At 53.3% G+C, this 16,163-nt stretch overlaps 1 protein-coding gene across 1 annotated transcript; it reads right to left on the bottom strand.

Annotated features, from left to right (window-relative positions):
• Positions 1 to 290: 290 nt before the first annotated feature.
• LOC142916605 (uncharacterized) lies at positions 291 to 12,224 on the bottom strand. The gene is made up of 7 exons (XM_076061749.1): positions 12,112 to 12,224; positions 11,431 to 11,551; positions 10,878 to 11,068; positions 9,316 to 9,695; positions 7,413 to 7,575; positions 2,522 to 2,914; positions 291 to 1,253 (listed from the first exon to the last, which is right to left on the bottom strand). The coding sequence occupies exons 1-7, from the start codon at positions 12,188 to 12,190 to the stop codon at positions 1,006 to 1,008; spliced, it is 1,575 nt and encodes a 524-aa protein (XP_075917864.1). The 5' UTR covers positions 12,191 to 12,224; the 3' UTR covers positions 291 to 1,005.
• Between the last annotated feature and the right edge of the window lie 3,939 nt (positions 12,225 to 16,163).

Raw genomic sequence — 16,163 nt, 5'->3', positions numbered from 1 at the left:
ATTTTTTTCCGGGCCCTCTGGTTTTCCCCTCCACATTTGAGAAACGTGAGTTGTCGAGTATTTGTCAACTGCTCTAAAGGTCCACGTGATGATGACGACGACGATGATAATAAACCGAATTGCTAGAGCTATGATTTGTAACGGCCAGGTCAGGGCCTTCTGAAAGAGAGCTACGCCGCATCTCAATGAGGGCCTTACCCGGCAAAAATAAAACGTTTCGTTTATAGTTCAAGTCCCGTGCACAACATCACGCGTCCACCTGTATAGAGGAGGAGGAGTTCCAGCCCAGGTAAGTGAACTCGCCACCTTTATTATCGTCACCACCACCACCACCGCGATGTCTCCAGCAAACAACGAAACAGCTGTCATACCCCCTTCAGTCCGGGGGCAGGCAGGCAGGGAGAGAGGGGACGTTGCCACGACAGACCACGTGACCCACAACCAACGCCGGCCACGTGGCGACGTCAAACAGAACCGTGACGCGCAAAGCGCCCCCACGCACCCCCCCCCCCCCCCTGGTTGGGGGCGAGTCGAACGGACGATGATTCTCTGTCGACTCTCTCGGATCGTTCTGGAAGATGCATCGTGCACGCGCCCCAACAACGCACACAGCCTCACCACCACCACCCACCGGGCCATGGATAAAGTTGTGCGAGTTTGGTGAGTCTTTGGGTCTCTGTGTGGTGAGTCTGTGGGTCTCTGTGTGGTGAGTCTGTGGGTCTCTGTGTGGTGAGTCTATGGGTCTCTGTGTGGTGAGTCTGTGGGTGTCTATGTGTGGTGAGTCTATGAGTCTCTGTGTGGTGAGTCTTTGGGTCTGTGTGGTGAGTCTATGGGTCTCTGTGTGATGAGTCTGTGGGTCTCTGTGTGGTGAGTCTGTGGGTCTCTGTGTGGTGAGTCTGTGGGTCTCTGTGTGATGAGTCTGTGGGTCTCTGTGTGGTGAGTATGGGTCTCTGTGTGGTGAGTCTATGGGACAAACTCAGAAATATCCAGCGGCGGCAGGCATCGTCAGGGGTCGGGATGGAACCCACGACCTCCCGCGTGCCAGGCGAGGTGGTCGACATCTCCTAGCCACCGCGCGATGTGATTGGTGTGGCGACGACTTGGGGAGTGGCTTTCATCCGGCGGTGTCAACCGGGGGCGGGGACGAGGTCCTAAAGTTCCGATTTCTGCTCCACCGCGGCGGTGGCGGCGGCGGTGGCAGCGGTGGCAGCGGTGTCGGCGGTGGTGGCGGTGGCGACAGCGGCGGTGGCTACCTGCACTCGGCAGAGACAATATCAGGCTTGGGGACCAGGCCTGGGGCGTTCCCCCCTCGCTCGTTCGCCGGGGAACAAGAATATCACGCAGGGTGGGGAGAAAACACTCAGGAGGCACGGAACTCGAAACAACAGCCAGCAGCAGCAGTAGCATCATCAGGCCCGATGATGATGTTGATGCCGGTTGTGGTTGTTGTAATTACCGGTGAGGTGTCACCAGGTACTTGAATTGTGAACGTTGTCGTGGGTTTACTCTACAACACACTACCGGTTAGTACTGAACAAGTATACTACACTGTACACTACACTGTACACTACACTGTACACTACACTGGACAGTACACTGCACTGTCCACTACACTATACACTACACTGTACACGACACTATAAACTCGTAACTAATTGGCACGTTTTGTTTACGTGACACTAAACCTGACTAATTGGCTGCGTCAGGTGGTGGCGGGTTTTACGACACAGCGTTTATATATTGACGCCACTTAACACAAAAACAAATTCGACTTTGAACACAATGGGAATATTGTGTTCATGTTGTAGCAGCAGGAGGAGGCGGAATCCACAAATGTACGGTCGGGGGTACGGGGGTCAGAACGTTACAACAGCAAACACATCACGCAAACTCGTCACGCTGACACGTCACACGCCGTCGGCACATGCCAGGTATAGCAAAGGTTAAAAAATCAATAAAAATATAGACAAATATTGTGTATCTTACCAGGTAAGCCCCCCGCTGTGCTACTACGTTGTTTTGTAGAAGCTACACCGGCTACCACAAGTGACAGCTCAACTCAGTGGCTTATCGTCATCATTATCGTCATCATCGTTATCGTCGTCATCATCGTTATCATCATCATCGTTGTCATCGTCATCATCGTTGTCATCGTCATCATCATCGTCGTCATCATCATCGTTGTCGGGTGGCAAAGAGCAGCAGCCAAATGGCACTGAACGCGTAGAGACACAGGAAGTGTCAGGGTCGGGATAGGACCCACGACCTCCTGCGTACCAGGCGAGGTAATAATAGGGTTTTTCCCCTTTTTGGTACTGGCAAAGGAGGTCTAATGATGTAGATGATCCAGGCGAGGTAGTTACCATCTCATAGCCACCGTGATGACGATGATGATGATGAGGGAGACACCGCAAACTCCAAATATACGGGTGTCAGGGGCGGGGAAGTAGCCCACGCCCTCCCGTGTACCAAGCGAGGCAGTCAACATCTACGTAGCCACCGCAACGCCACCGCCGCTCACCGGGACGCTTGCCGGCGTTCCGTCTGCCCTGCACGGCGCACACCAGCAAGGGGAACAGCACCAGCACCGTCAGCACCAGCACCGTCATGGCCACCGTCAAGCTGATGGGGTAGATAGTGCTGCTGCTGGCGGGGAGCGTCGCCTCGTCTCCCGTAGGCACCGTGGACGAGGGTGAGGAGGAGCGGGAGGTGGATGGGGTGGTGGTGATGGTGGTGGTGGCGGCGGTGGTGGCGGCGGCGGTGGTGGTGGCGGCGGTGGTGGTGGCGGCGGTGGTGGTGGTGGCGGCGGTGGTGGTGGCGGTGGTGGTGGCATTGGTGGTGGTGGTGGCGGTGGCATTGGTGGTGGTGGTGGCGGTGGTGGTGGTGGCGGCGGTGGTGGTGGTGGTGGTGATGGCTACGGGATTGGGGACACGAGGAGATTCGGTGAGACGCGGGGAGATAACGGGGAGATACGGGTAGACATGGGTAGGCAGACACGGGGAAACAGAGAGACACAGTGAGACAGATACAGACAGACAGATACAGACAGAGAAACAGACAGAGAGAGACTGACAGAGAGACACAGACAGAGTGGGATGCTGAGCAGTGTTGTTGGTTGAGGTTAGTGAGGAGGAGGAGGTTTTGGTCTTAATCACTTCTCTGTGCATGTGTGTGTGTCTATCTGTGTGTGTGTCTGTATGCTGGGCTGGCTGAGTCATGTAGCCCGCATGCCCAGCCACCGCATGCCGAAACAGCTTTTGTTCGGCCGGATCGAGGGGGCTAAACGGGCGCGGCATGGACTGGAGAAGAGATGGAGTGATGTGGTACAGGAGGACGTGGAGCTGAGTGGACTTGCCGATGACTGGTACCAGCGGTGTCAAGATCAACCTCTGTGGAGGAGGCTCGTGAAGGACGCTACTGGGCAGTTGGAGGTAGTCGCCCTCGAACAACAACGGAGGGCGGAGGAGCGACGCTCACAACAACGAGCGGAGCGCCGGGTGGCTAAAGCACAGCAGGTTGGCACAGTAGGGGGCACAGGTGGTGCATTAGCCAGTCATCTCAGTCAGTCGACCCGTGGTACCTGGGTCTGCCCCGTGACCTCCTGCCAGCGGGCGTTTGACACTCCACGTGGCCTCAAGGTGCACATGTCCTGGCACAAGCGTCGTGGTGACGTCACTGCCACTTAGTGGCGAATGGCGGTTGTTGTTGTCTGTGTGTGGCTGTCTGTCTGTGTCTGTGTGTCGGTGTGTGTCTGTCTGTGTGTCTATTCAACACCGCCTTGCCAGGCATGCTGAGGAGAGGCTTGCGGAGCCCCAATGTGGTTTCAGGAAAGGGCGGTCCTGCACAGATGCCATATTTTCTGTCCGTCTGCTACAGCAGAGGTGTAGGGAATTCCAACAAGACCTACATCTCTGCTTTATTGACCTAGTCAAGGCCTATGATACCATCAGTAGGCCTGGGCTCTGGGTTGTTCTTCGTGCTTTTGCAGTCCCTGACCCTCTGCTCACGATCATTAAGGACCTTCATGATGGTGAGCGGGCCCGGGTAAAACTACGTGGCCGGGAGTCGGAGCCATTCCCTGTCCACCTTGGGGTGTGACAGGGATGTCCTCTGGCTCCCACATTATTTAACATCTATTTCGACCACGCAGTTCGTGAAGCCTTCGATGGCCGTACCAGACCAGAGGAATTTCCATCTGGTACAGACGTAGCGCCATAGATGTGACGGCGGTGCCTCGAACCGTCAGGGGAGGGGCTGCAGCGGCAGCCCAAGAGGGGAGGGGCTGCTGGGGGCTCAGGACCCCAGACAACCCCACCCCTCGGTGGGCAGGAGGCACCAGAGGGGACCTCCCCAGCCGATCTGGAGCCAGGCGCAGCCGAAGAACGAAGACTGGCGGCAGCTTGATAGGACCCTGGACCCCCTCGCCCCGCCGTCCTTGTGCAAGACGGTAGTTGGTGACGTCACGTCGCGCTCGCCCTCCGGCACGGACAGGGGACCGGGACGGTGACGTCATGTCCCCCTGGGATATTTAGGTTGGGACCCCGTGACGTGTTCCGAGGTCGTTGGCGGGGAGCCAGGAACGTGTGAAGTTGGGAGTTGGGACCCAGGGTAGGGGGAAATTAGCACCAGGCTAGAGTAGCCTGTGGGTGTGCTAGGGACCTCCCCAGTACCCTTCCCCTGGGGGAGCGATGGGACCCAGGGTAGGGGGAGATTAGCACCGGGCTAGGGTAGCCTGTGGGTGTGCTAGGGACCTCCCCAGTACCCTTCCCCTGGGGTGTGGAGTGTAGGCAGTGAGCGTGCAGTACACGGAGTCGTGGCGTGTGAAGAGAAGTCTTTAATAAAACAACTGGCGCAAGCCCCAACACGAAGATCTGCCTCCGAGTCGTCATTTACGCCTCAACACTTGTAAGGGCCGGGACGCCGTGCGGGCCGTTGGTGGGACTCTGGGCCGGTGGTGGGACTCTGGGCCAGTGGTGGGACTCTGGGCCAGTGGTGGGACTCTGGGTCAGTAGTGGGACTCTGGGCCGGTGGTGGTGGGACTCTGGGCCAGTGCTGGTGGGACTCTGGGCCGGTGGTGGGACTCTGGGCCAGTGGTGGGACTCTGGGCCAGTGGTGGGACTCTGGGCCAGTGGTGGTTGGACTCTTGGCCGGTGGTGGGACTCTGGGCCAGTGGTGGGACTCTGGGTCAGTGGTGGGACTCTGGGACTGTGGTGAGACTCTGGGCCAGTGGTGGGACTCTGGGCCAGTGGTGGGACTCTGGGCCAGTGGTGGGACTCTGGGCCAGTGGTGGGACTCTGGGTCAGTGGTGGGACTCTGGGACTGTGGTGAGACTCTGGGCCAGTGGTGGGACTCTGGGCCAGTGGTGGGACTCTGGGCCGGTGGTGGGACTCTGGGCCAGTGGTGGGACTCTGGGCCGGTGGTGGTGGGACTCTGGGCCAGTGGTGGTGGGACTCTGGGCGGGTGGTGGGACTCTGGGCCAGTGGTGGGACTCTGGGCCAGTGGTGGGACTCTGGGCCAGTGGTGGTTGGACTCTTGGCCGGTGGTGGGACTCTGGGCCAGTGGTGGGACTCTGGGTCAGTGGTGGGACTCTGGGACTGTGGTGAGACTCTGGGCCAGTGGTGGGACTCTGGGCCAGTGGTGGGACTCTGGGCCAGTGGTGGGACTCTGGGCCAGTGGTGGGACTCTGGGCCAGTGGTGGGACTCTGGGCCGGTGGTGGGACTCTGGGACTCCCGGCCCCACGCCCTTGTAAGGGCGAGGTCCGAGGCAGCCAGAGTCTGGACCCGCACCTTGGCTGGGTGGGGTCAGGGGTCACCTCCCTTAGGGTGGTCACCTTGGCTGGCTGGGGTCAGGGGTCGCCTCCCCTAGGGTGGTCACCTTGGCTGGGTGGGGTCAGGGTAGCCTCCCCTAGGGTGGTCACAGCGGAGGAGCCCACGGCGTAGGCAGTGTCACGGCACGCTAGGAGCAGGCCGTGTGCCTAGGCTGTAGCAGTGTATCAGGAGGACTGTGGGAGTGCTGTGTTGTAATAAAGGAGTTTCCTATCCGAAGTGTCTCCGGAACCCATTACACAGATAAAATGGGAGGCTGATCGATGCCCAGGTGGGGTCGAGGGATGGCTCTCTATTGCTCAACCACGTTGCGTATGCCGATGATCTGGTAATAGCTGCTCATTCAGAGGAGGAGTTGGAGGCGCTGCTGATAAACCTGGAGCTTGCCACTGAGAGGTGGGGCCTTAACCATCAGTCCCACCAAAACTAAGCACCTGCCTGGGTATTTTGTACCATTGGACAATCCACTCCCACAACTCCCAATCGGTGATTGAGTTGTGGAGAGAGTGGAGAGTTTCCCATACCTGGGCAGTGTGCTCATGACTGGCTCCGGTTGGACAGCAAAGGTCTCACTCTGAATCAGTCGAGCGGCATTATCTATTCATCGGTTGCGTAACGCTGTGTGGAAGCTACCTGGTCTGTCACTCTGCACGAATCTTCAGGTCTTCTCGGCCACAGTCATTCCCTCCCTTCTCTACGCTTGCGAAAAGTGGACTCCCCTAATGGAACATCTTCGCCGGTTGGAAACATTTAGGCTGGCCTGCCTACAATCCATCCTGGGTTTAACCAGGCTGGATTGTGTGAGCTCACAAATCCCAGAAAAATCTGGACAAAGTCCCATCGGTGAGCTCCTCCGGCAGGCAAGGCTGCGTTGGCTGGGTCATGTAGCCCGCATGCCCAGCCACCGCATGCCTAAACAGCTTTTGTTAGGGCGGATAGAGGGGGCTAAACGGGTGCGGCACTCGCCCACCCACTCACTCACCCTCCTACCCACTCAACCACTCACGCACCCACTCACTCAACCACTAACCCACCCACTCACCCACCGACTCACCCACCCACTCACTCACCCACCTACCCACTCAACCACTCACGCACCCACTCACTCAACCACTTACCCACCCACTCAGTCAACTACTCACCCACCCACTAACGCACCAACTCACTCAACTACTCACCCAATCACTCACCCACCCACTCACTCACCCACCCAATCACTCGCCCACCCAATCACTCACCCACCCACTCACTCAACCACTCACGCACCCACTCACTCAACCACTTACCCACCCACTCACCCACTGACCCACTCAACTACTCACCCAATCACTCACCCACCCACCCAATCACTCACCCACCCACTCACCCACCCACTCACTCACTTACTCGCCCACTCACTCAGCCACTCACCCACCCACCCACTCACCCACCCACTCACTCAGCCACTCACCCACCCACCCACCCACTCATCCACCCACTCACTCAGCCACTCACCCACTCACCCACCCACTCACTCAGCCACTCACCCACCCACCCACCCACTCATCCACCCACTCACTCAGCCACTCACCCACCCACCCACTCACCTACGGCGCTGTGCGGTGGAGGGACGGAGACACACGACGGTGGAGACCACTCCCCTGTCTTCCACCGTGGGTAGCGAGCTACGACTCTCACGCGGACGCAGTACTCATCCTTGCCGCCAGGCGGAGGCACCGCGTGGCGGTAGCGGCACCCAACAAAGCGCTCCTGGCAGTAGCAAGCAGAAGGCTTTAGTGTGCCTGGTTATGTGGATGACACATTGGTGGTCTGGCCACACAGCAACCAGTTCTAAATCGTCTCACCATGAAGCTGGCAGAGGCTGACAGAACTCTACCATTTCTTTACCCAAAGGACCAAAGAGTTGGCATTTCTGGACATTCGGCTCAGACGGGGTAGAAGTGACACAATAACACTCAGTATTTACCAAAAGAAAACTCGTACTGACGCCTATCTGAATGCAGAGTCACAACCTTCACCCCGCAACAGAAATCTGCTCTTGTCAAGACGCTCATTCATCGAGCTAAGAAAGTGTCAGATGGTGACAGTCTGAGAAGTGAAATTCAACATGTTAAAGAAGCGCTGCAAATGAACGGTTACGATGATGCACAAATCAAACAGGGCATTGAATACCAAAACCAAATCAAATAACAAGAGCATTGAAACCGCCCAAGTAATAAAAACGATCAAAATACCGTACATTGCGGGAGTAGCTGATAAACTAGCCAGATGTTTGGAGAAACAAAACATCCGAGTCAGATTTGGCACGGTACATAAAATACAGAATTTAATATCTGGTACAAAAGATGTATTACCGAAGCTATCAACAGAAGGTGTGGTACAGGATTAACTGCACGTGTGGTAAATGTTATGTTGGGCAAACAGGACGAATGATCAGCACGAGACTAAAAGAACATCAGAGAAATATTAAATTCTCCCAAACACAACTGTCAGCAGTAGCAGAACATGCGTGCCAACAATGACACACTCCATTGATTTTGATGTTGAAGTTTTGTGCAAAACTATCTCCTACTGGCCAAGACTAATTAGAGAATCTATCGAAATTGAAAGAAATCAAAATAACTTTAACCGTTCGGATAGCTACCGCCTTAGTGCTGCGTGTAAGCGAATCATCAAATAAAACATTAGTTATATGCATGCCTACAAAGGGCGGCGTACTTCAGCAGGGATTATCGTTGGTAGGGCTATTTTATTCAACACAACAGATAGGAAGGACAAGTGCAAAGGGCTCGCATAATGCACATGCCTCATGTGCCTTGCCTCAGTAATCACTCCCCCCCCCCCATGATTGTGTAAGAGCGCAGAAGGGTGGTCACATCTAGGCCTCTATATAAGGAAGGAAACAGGAAGACTTCACAGATCTGTCTGTCGCCTGATGAAGCTAGTTGTAATTACCGGCGAAACGTCACAGTACTCAGACTGTAAATGTTGTGGCTTGGCTCTCCAACACACAACTGGTGTGCTGTACTAGTACACTACACTACACACTAGTGTTGTACTAGTGACGAATTGGCACGTTCTGTTTATGTGAGAACCCTTACTAGTTGGCTGTGTCGGGTGGTGGCGGGTTTTAACGACACATTTATACATTTACGCGACCTAACCCAAAAACCTTTTATGGATGATATTGGTCGCGTACGCCAACTATGTGTTAACCTGAGCATCATCATCATCATCAGTAGTAGTAGTAGCATCACCACCCACCCACTCAACCACCCACTCACCCACTCAACCACTCACCCACTCACCCACCCACCCGCTCACCCGCTCAATCACCCACCCACTCACCCACCACTCACTCACCCACCCGCTCACCCACCCGCTCACCCACCCACCCGCTCACTCAGCAGCTCAATCACCCACTCACCCACCCACCCACCCACTCACTCACCTACCCACCCACTCACCTACCCACCCACCCACTCTCACCGTGCTCGTCACGCCCCTCCTTGTGGAGACCTCTGCCTGCAGGTGGTACAGCACGTCACACTGCGCCATCCTCCTCCTCCACCCACTCCTCATGGAGACCCCCACGGAGAGCTCCCACGCCTTCGGCTCTCCCTCGTCGTCATCGTCGTCATAGTACTCATCGTCGTCGCCATCGCCGTCAGCCCCATCACCGTCGGCGCCAACACCCTCATCATCATCATCATCGTAGTCGTCATCGTCGTAGCCATCGTCGTCATCTTTGTAGACCTCATCCTCACCCTCACTACCACACTCCTCCTTCTCCTCACCACCATCACCACCCTCCTCCACCGTCGCGTTCTTGTGGAGCGTCACGGTGACCGTAGGAGCGCTGAGCACAGCTGAGACACGGGGGGGGGGGGGGAGATGGCGTCTCACTCACACAGAGACACTCAGAGACACACAGAGACACTCAGAGACACTCAGAGACACTCACACAGAGACACACAGAGACACACACAGAGACACACAGAGACACACAGAGACACTCAGAGACACTCACACAGAGACACTCACACAGAGACACTCAGAGACACACAGAGACACACAGAGACACTCAGAGACACTCACAGAGACACTCACACAGAGACACTCAGAGACACACAGAGACACACAGAGACACACAGAGACACACACACACAGAGACACACACACACAGAGACACTCACACAGAGACACTGATACACAGAGACACACACAGACACACATACACAAAGGCAAACACACACAGAGACATAGACACACACACAGAGACACAGAGACACTCACATACAGACACCCTACACAGACATATACACACACAGAGACACACAGACACACACACAGACACACACACAGACACACACACACAGACACCCATACACACAGACAGAGACACACAGAGACACTCACACAGAGACAATCACACAGAGACACACACACACATAGAGACACACAAAGAGACACTCACACACAGAGACACTCACAGACACACAGAGACACACAGAGACACACTCACACAGAGACACTCACACACAGACACATACACACAGAGACACACACAGAGAGACACACAAAGAGACACTCACACATAGAGACACACACAGACACACAGAGACACACACAGACACGCACACACAGAGACTCTCCCACAGAGACAATACACAGAGACATTCACACACAGAGACACTCACACAGAGACACGCACAGAGACACTCACACAGAGACACTCACACACAGAGACACACTCACACAGAGACACTCACACACAGACACAAACACACATACACACAGGCAGACACACACAGAGACATAGACACACACACAGAGACACTCACATACAGACACTCTACACACAGACATACACACACACAGAGACAGAGACACACAGACACACACACAGACACACACACACACACACAGACACACACACACACAGACACACAGACATACACACAGACAGAGACAGACACACAGACAAATACACAGACACACACACAGACAGAGACAGACACACAGACACACACATAGACAAAGCCACTGACTTGTCTTCAAGGGTAAGACCTCAACCACGACCCAGGGCAAGGAGATTGGTGAGGCCACCGGTGACGACGATGAAACGGTGGCTCTGACGCGCAGCTGATAGCGGTCACCGGGATGCCGCAGAGCTGAGGAGACATCGCACCGAGTCTCTGTTGTGGCAGCGCAGACGGTCCGCCAGTGGGCTCGTCCATAGCTGCACAGACAGAGACACGGGGAGGAGGTGGTGAGGAGTGGGTGAGTGAGTGGGTGAGTGGGTGAGTGAGTGGGTGAGAGAGTGGGCGAGTGAGAGAGTGGGTGAGTAAGTGGATGCGTGAGTGGGTGAGTGGGCGAGTGAGTGAGTCAGTGAGTGAGTGGGTGGGTGAGAGAGTAGGTAGGTGGGTGAGTGGGTGAGTGGGCGAGTGAGTCAGTCAGTGAGTGAGTGGGTGAGTGAGTAGGTGGGTGGGTGAGTGAGTGGGTGAGTCAGTGAGTGAGTAGGTGGTTGAGTGTGTGAGTGAGTGGGTGAGTGACTGAGTGGGTGAGTGAGTGAGTGGGTGAGTGAGTGAGCGAGCATCTCACCATTTGCTCTCCACTCTGTAGGTGACGCTGCTGGTGGCGGGGTTCACGTCAGCTGAGTCCCAGCGGAGTTGTGTCAGCAGGTCTCGAGACTCCACGCGCACATTCAGTGGGGAAGCCGGGGCTGGGGAGATGGGCAAACGGCACTCAGTGTGCGCTAACCACTGCACCACTGCTCCCCACACACTCACAGTGCGCTAACCACTGCACCACCGCTCCCCACACTCACACACAGTGCGCTAACCACTGCACCACCGCTCCCCAGACAAACACAGTGCGCTCACCACTGCACCACCACTCCCCACTCACACACACAGTGCGCTAAGCACTGCACCACCGCTCCCCACACTCACACACAGTGCGCTAACCACTGCACCACCGCTCCCCACACACTCACAGTGCGCTAACCACTGCACCACCGCTCCCCACACTCACACACAGTGCGCTAACCACTGCACCACCGCTCCCCACACAAACACAGTGCGCTAACCACTGCACCACCGCTCCCCACACACACACAGTGCGCTAACCACTGCACCACCGCTCCCCACACTCACTCACACTGTGCGCTAACCACTGCACCACCGCTCCCCACACTCGCTCACACAGTGCGCTAACCACTGCACCACCGCTCCCCACGTCCACCACAACCTGGCACCCGATGTATCGACCGGCTCGGCTCACCGTGGCTGCTGCACCACGTGACGAGGTGGAGGAGGAGGAAGAGTAGGCCAAGTCTAGAGACGAGTTGACGCATCGCCATGGAGCGATCTTTAGTCACGTGGAGAGAAATTCGATTCCTGGTTCGATTAGCGATACTCGCATCGATTCTTAATGGAATATCATTAGGAATCGATTATTGTAGAGTAATGGATGTATAGAGTCGATTTCTATTGGGATAACATGGGAATCGATATACGGTTGATTAAGCTAATTAAATCGATTTCGTTCGGATAACATGAGAATTAAGTGGTCGAAAATGAATCTTAATGAATCGATTCCTACTTTCAAGTTTCAAATTTTCAAGTTTCATTTATTAGGTATAGCCCTGTGAGCCATGCGGCTCTTAAGTCGGGTGCAACCGCAACAAACAAAATTTGAACAGAACATCTTAAAGCGACAACGCGTAACAGAAACATTCTGGAATAAACCAGCAAATATTCCACACACAAAAAACATGTTAAAACGCTGTGTGTTAAAATCAATGTGGTGCAAGCCAACAACAACAAACCATAAGACAATTTGGATTAACCATATGTTTTCGAATCACCAAAATAAAGCTAAGAAAACAATGTAACAACAGTAATCATAGGAACTGTGATTTTAAATTTAACAATAAACGACATATATAACACGGACGACAAAACACTGCAGCCATAGCTGGCAGCACGACACTCCCAGTGTATGATGTGTGAGTCAGCAGCAGAGTGAGTGTATGATGTGCGAGTCAGTGTATGAAGAGTGAGTTAGTGAATGATGTGTGAGCGAGTGTATGATGTGTGAGCGAGTCAGTGCCAGTGTGAGTGAGTGTATGATGTGTGAGTCAGCGCACGATGTGTTAGTCAGCGCATGATGAGTGAGTCAGTGTATGATGTGCAAGTGAGCCAGCAAACAATGAGTGAACCTGTGTATGATGAGTGAATGGGTCAGTGGTTGTGCGAGTGCATGATGTGTGAGTGAGTAAACGCATGATGAGCGAGTCAGTGCATGATGTGTGAGTGAGTCAGTGCATGGTGTGAGTGAGTCAGTGCATGGTGTGAGTGAGTCAGTGCATGGTGTGAGTGAGTCAGTGTATGATGTGTGAGTGAGTCAGTGCATGGTGTGAGTGAGTCAGTGTATGATGTGTGAGAGAGTCAGTGCATAATATGTGAGTGAGTCAGTGCATGGTGTGAGTGAGTCAGTGTATGATGTGTGAGAAAGTCAGTGTATGATGTGTGAGTGAGTCAGTGCATTGTGTGAGTGAGTCAATGTATGATGTGTGAGTGAGTCAGTGTATGATGTGTGAGTGAGTCAGTGCATGGTGTGAGTGAGTCAGTGTATGATGTGTGAGTGAGTCAGTGTATGATGTGTGAGTCAGTGTATGATGTGTGAGTGAGTCAGTGCATGGTGTGAGTGAGTCAGTGTATGATGTTTGAGTGAGTCAGTGTATGATGTGTGAGTGAGTCAGTGTATGATGTGTGAGTGAGTCAGTGCATGGTGTGAGTGAGTCAGTGTATGATGCGTGAGTGAGTCAGTGTATGATGTGTGAGTGAGTCAGTGTATGATGTGTGAGTGAGTCAGTGTATGATGTGTGAGTGAGTCAGTGTATGATGTGTGAGTGAGTCAGTGTATGATGTGTGAGTGAGTCAGTGTATGATGTGTGAGTGAGTCAGTGCATGGTGTGAGTGAGTCAGTGTATGATGCGTGAGTGAGCCAGTGTATGATGTGTGAGTGAGTCAGTGTATGATGTGTGAGTGAGTCAGTGTATGATGTGTGAGTGAGTCAGTGTATGATGTTTGAGTGAGTCAGTGTATGATGTATGAGTGAGTCAGTGCATGATGTGTGAGTGAGTCAGTGCATGGTGTGAGTGAGTCAGCGTATGATGTGTGAGTGAGTCAGTGTATGATGTGTGAGTGAGTCAGTGTATGATGTGTGAGTGAGTCAGTGTATGATGTGTGAGTGAGTCAGTGTATGATGTGTGAGTCAGTCAGTGCATGATGTGTGAGTGAGTCAGTGCATGATGTGTGAGTGAGTCAGTGTATGATGTGTGAGTGAGTCAGCGTATGATGTGTGAGTGAGTCAGTGTATGATGTGTGAGTGAGTCAGTGCATGGTGTGAGTGAGTCAGTGTATGATGTGTGAGTGAGCCAGTGTATGATGTGTGAGTGAGTCAGTGTATGATGTGTGAGTGAGTCAGTGTATGATGTGTGAGTGAGTCAGTGTATGATGTGTGAGTGAGTCAGTGCATGATGTGTGAGTGAGTCAGTGCATGGTGTGAGTGAGTCAGCGTATGATGTGTGAGTGAGTCAGTGTATGATGTGTGAGTGAGTCAGTGTATGATGTTTGAGTGAGTCAGTGTATGATGTGTGAGTGAGTCAGTGTATGATGTGTGAGTCAGTCAGTGCATGATGTGTGAGTGAGTCAGTGTATGATGTGTGAGTGAGTCAGTGTATGATGTGTGAGTGAGTCAGTGTATGATGTGTGAGTGAGTCAGTGTATGATGTGTGAGTGAGTCAGTGTATGATGTGTGAGTGAGTCAGTGCATGATGTGTGGGTGAGTCAGTGCATGGTGTGAGTGAGTCAGCGTATGATGTGTGAGTGAGTGAGTGTATGATGTGTGAGTGAGTCAGTGTATGATGTGTGAGTGAGTCAGTGTATGATGTGTGAGTGAGTCAGTGTATGATGTGTGAGTCAGTCAGTGCATGATGTGTGAGTGAGTCAGTGCATGATGTGTGAGTGAGTCAGTGTATGATGTGTGAGTGAGTCAGCGTATGATGTGTGAGTGAGTCAGTGTATGATGTGTGAGTGAGTCAGTGCATGGTGTGAGTGAGTCAGTGTATGATGTGTGCGTGAGCCAGCGTATGATGTGTGAGTGAGTCAGTGTATGATGTGTGAGTGAGTCAGTGCATGGTGTGAGTGAGTCAGTGTATGATGTGTGAGTGAGCCAGTGTATGATGTGTGAGTGAGTCAGTGTATGATGTGTCAGTGAGTCAGTGTATGATGTGTGAGTGAGTCAGTGTATGATGTGTGAGTGAGTCAGTGCATGATGTGTGAGTGAGTCAGTGCATGGTGTGAGTGAGTCAGCGTATGATGTGTGAGTGAGTCAGTGTATGATGTGTGAGTGAGTCAGTGTATGATGTTTGAGTGAGTCAGTGTATGATGTGTGAGTGAGTCAGTGTATGATGTGTGAGTCAGTCAGTGCATGATGTGTGAGTGAGTCAGTGTATGATGTGTGAGTGAGTCAGTGTATGATGTGTGAGTGAGTCAGTGTATGATGTGTGAGTGAGTCAGTGTATGATGTGTGAGTGAGTCAGTGTATGATGTGTGAGTGAGTCAGTGCATGATGTGTGAGTGAGTCAGTGCATGGTGTGAGTGAGTCAGTGTATGATGTGTGAGTGAGCCAGTGTATGATGTGTGAGTGAGTCAGTGTATGATGTGTGAGTGAGTCAGTGTATGATGTGTGAGTGAGTCAGTGTATGATGTGTGAGTCAGTCAGTGCATGATGTGTGAGTGAGTCAGTGCATGATGTGTGAGTGAGTCAGTGTATGATGTGTGAGTGAGTCAGCGTATGATGTGTGAGTGAGTCAGTGTATGATGTGTGAGTGAGTCAGTGCATGGTGTGAGTGAGTCAGTGTATGCTGTGTGAGTGAGCCAGTGTATGATGTGTGAGTGAGTCAGTGTATGATGTGTGAGTGAGTCAGTGTATGATGTGTGAGTGAGTCAGTGTATGATGTGTGCGTGAGCCAGCGTATGATGTGTGAGTGAGTCAGTGTATGATGTGTGAGTGAGTCAGTGCATGGTGTGAGTGAGTCAGTGTATGATGTGTGAGTGAGCCAGTGTATGATGTGTGAGTGAGTCAGTGTATGATGTGTGAGTGAGTCAGTGTATGATGTGTGAGTGAGTCAGTGTATGATGTGTGAGTGAGTCAGTGCATGATGTGTGAGTGAGTCAGTGCATGGTGTGAGTGAGTCAGCGTATGATGTGTGAGTGAGTCAGTGTATGATGTGTGAGTGAGTCAGTGTATGATGTGTGAGTCAG

Source organism: Petromyzon marinus, unplaced genomic scaffold, assembly GCF_048934315.1.
Source record: "Petromyzon marinus isolate PM22_M1 ecotype Great Lakes invasive population unplaced genomic scaffold, UKy_Petmar_22M1.pri1.0 PM_G_Scaffold_4, whole genome shotgun sequence".
In the NCBI taxonomy this organism is placed as follows: Eukaryota; Metazoa; Chordata; class Hyperoartia; order Petromyzontiformes; family Petromyzontidae; genus Petromyzon; species Petromyzon marinus.
Note: the sequence above shows the minus strand (reverse complement) of the source record. Positions and strands in the feature narration are given on the sequence as shown.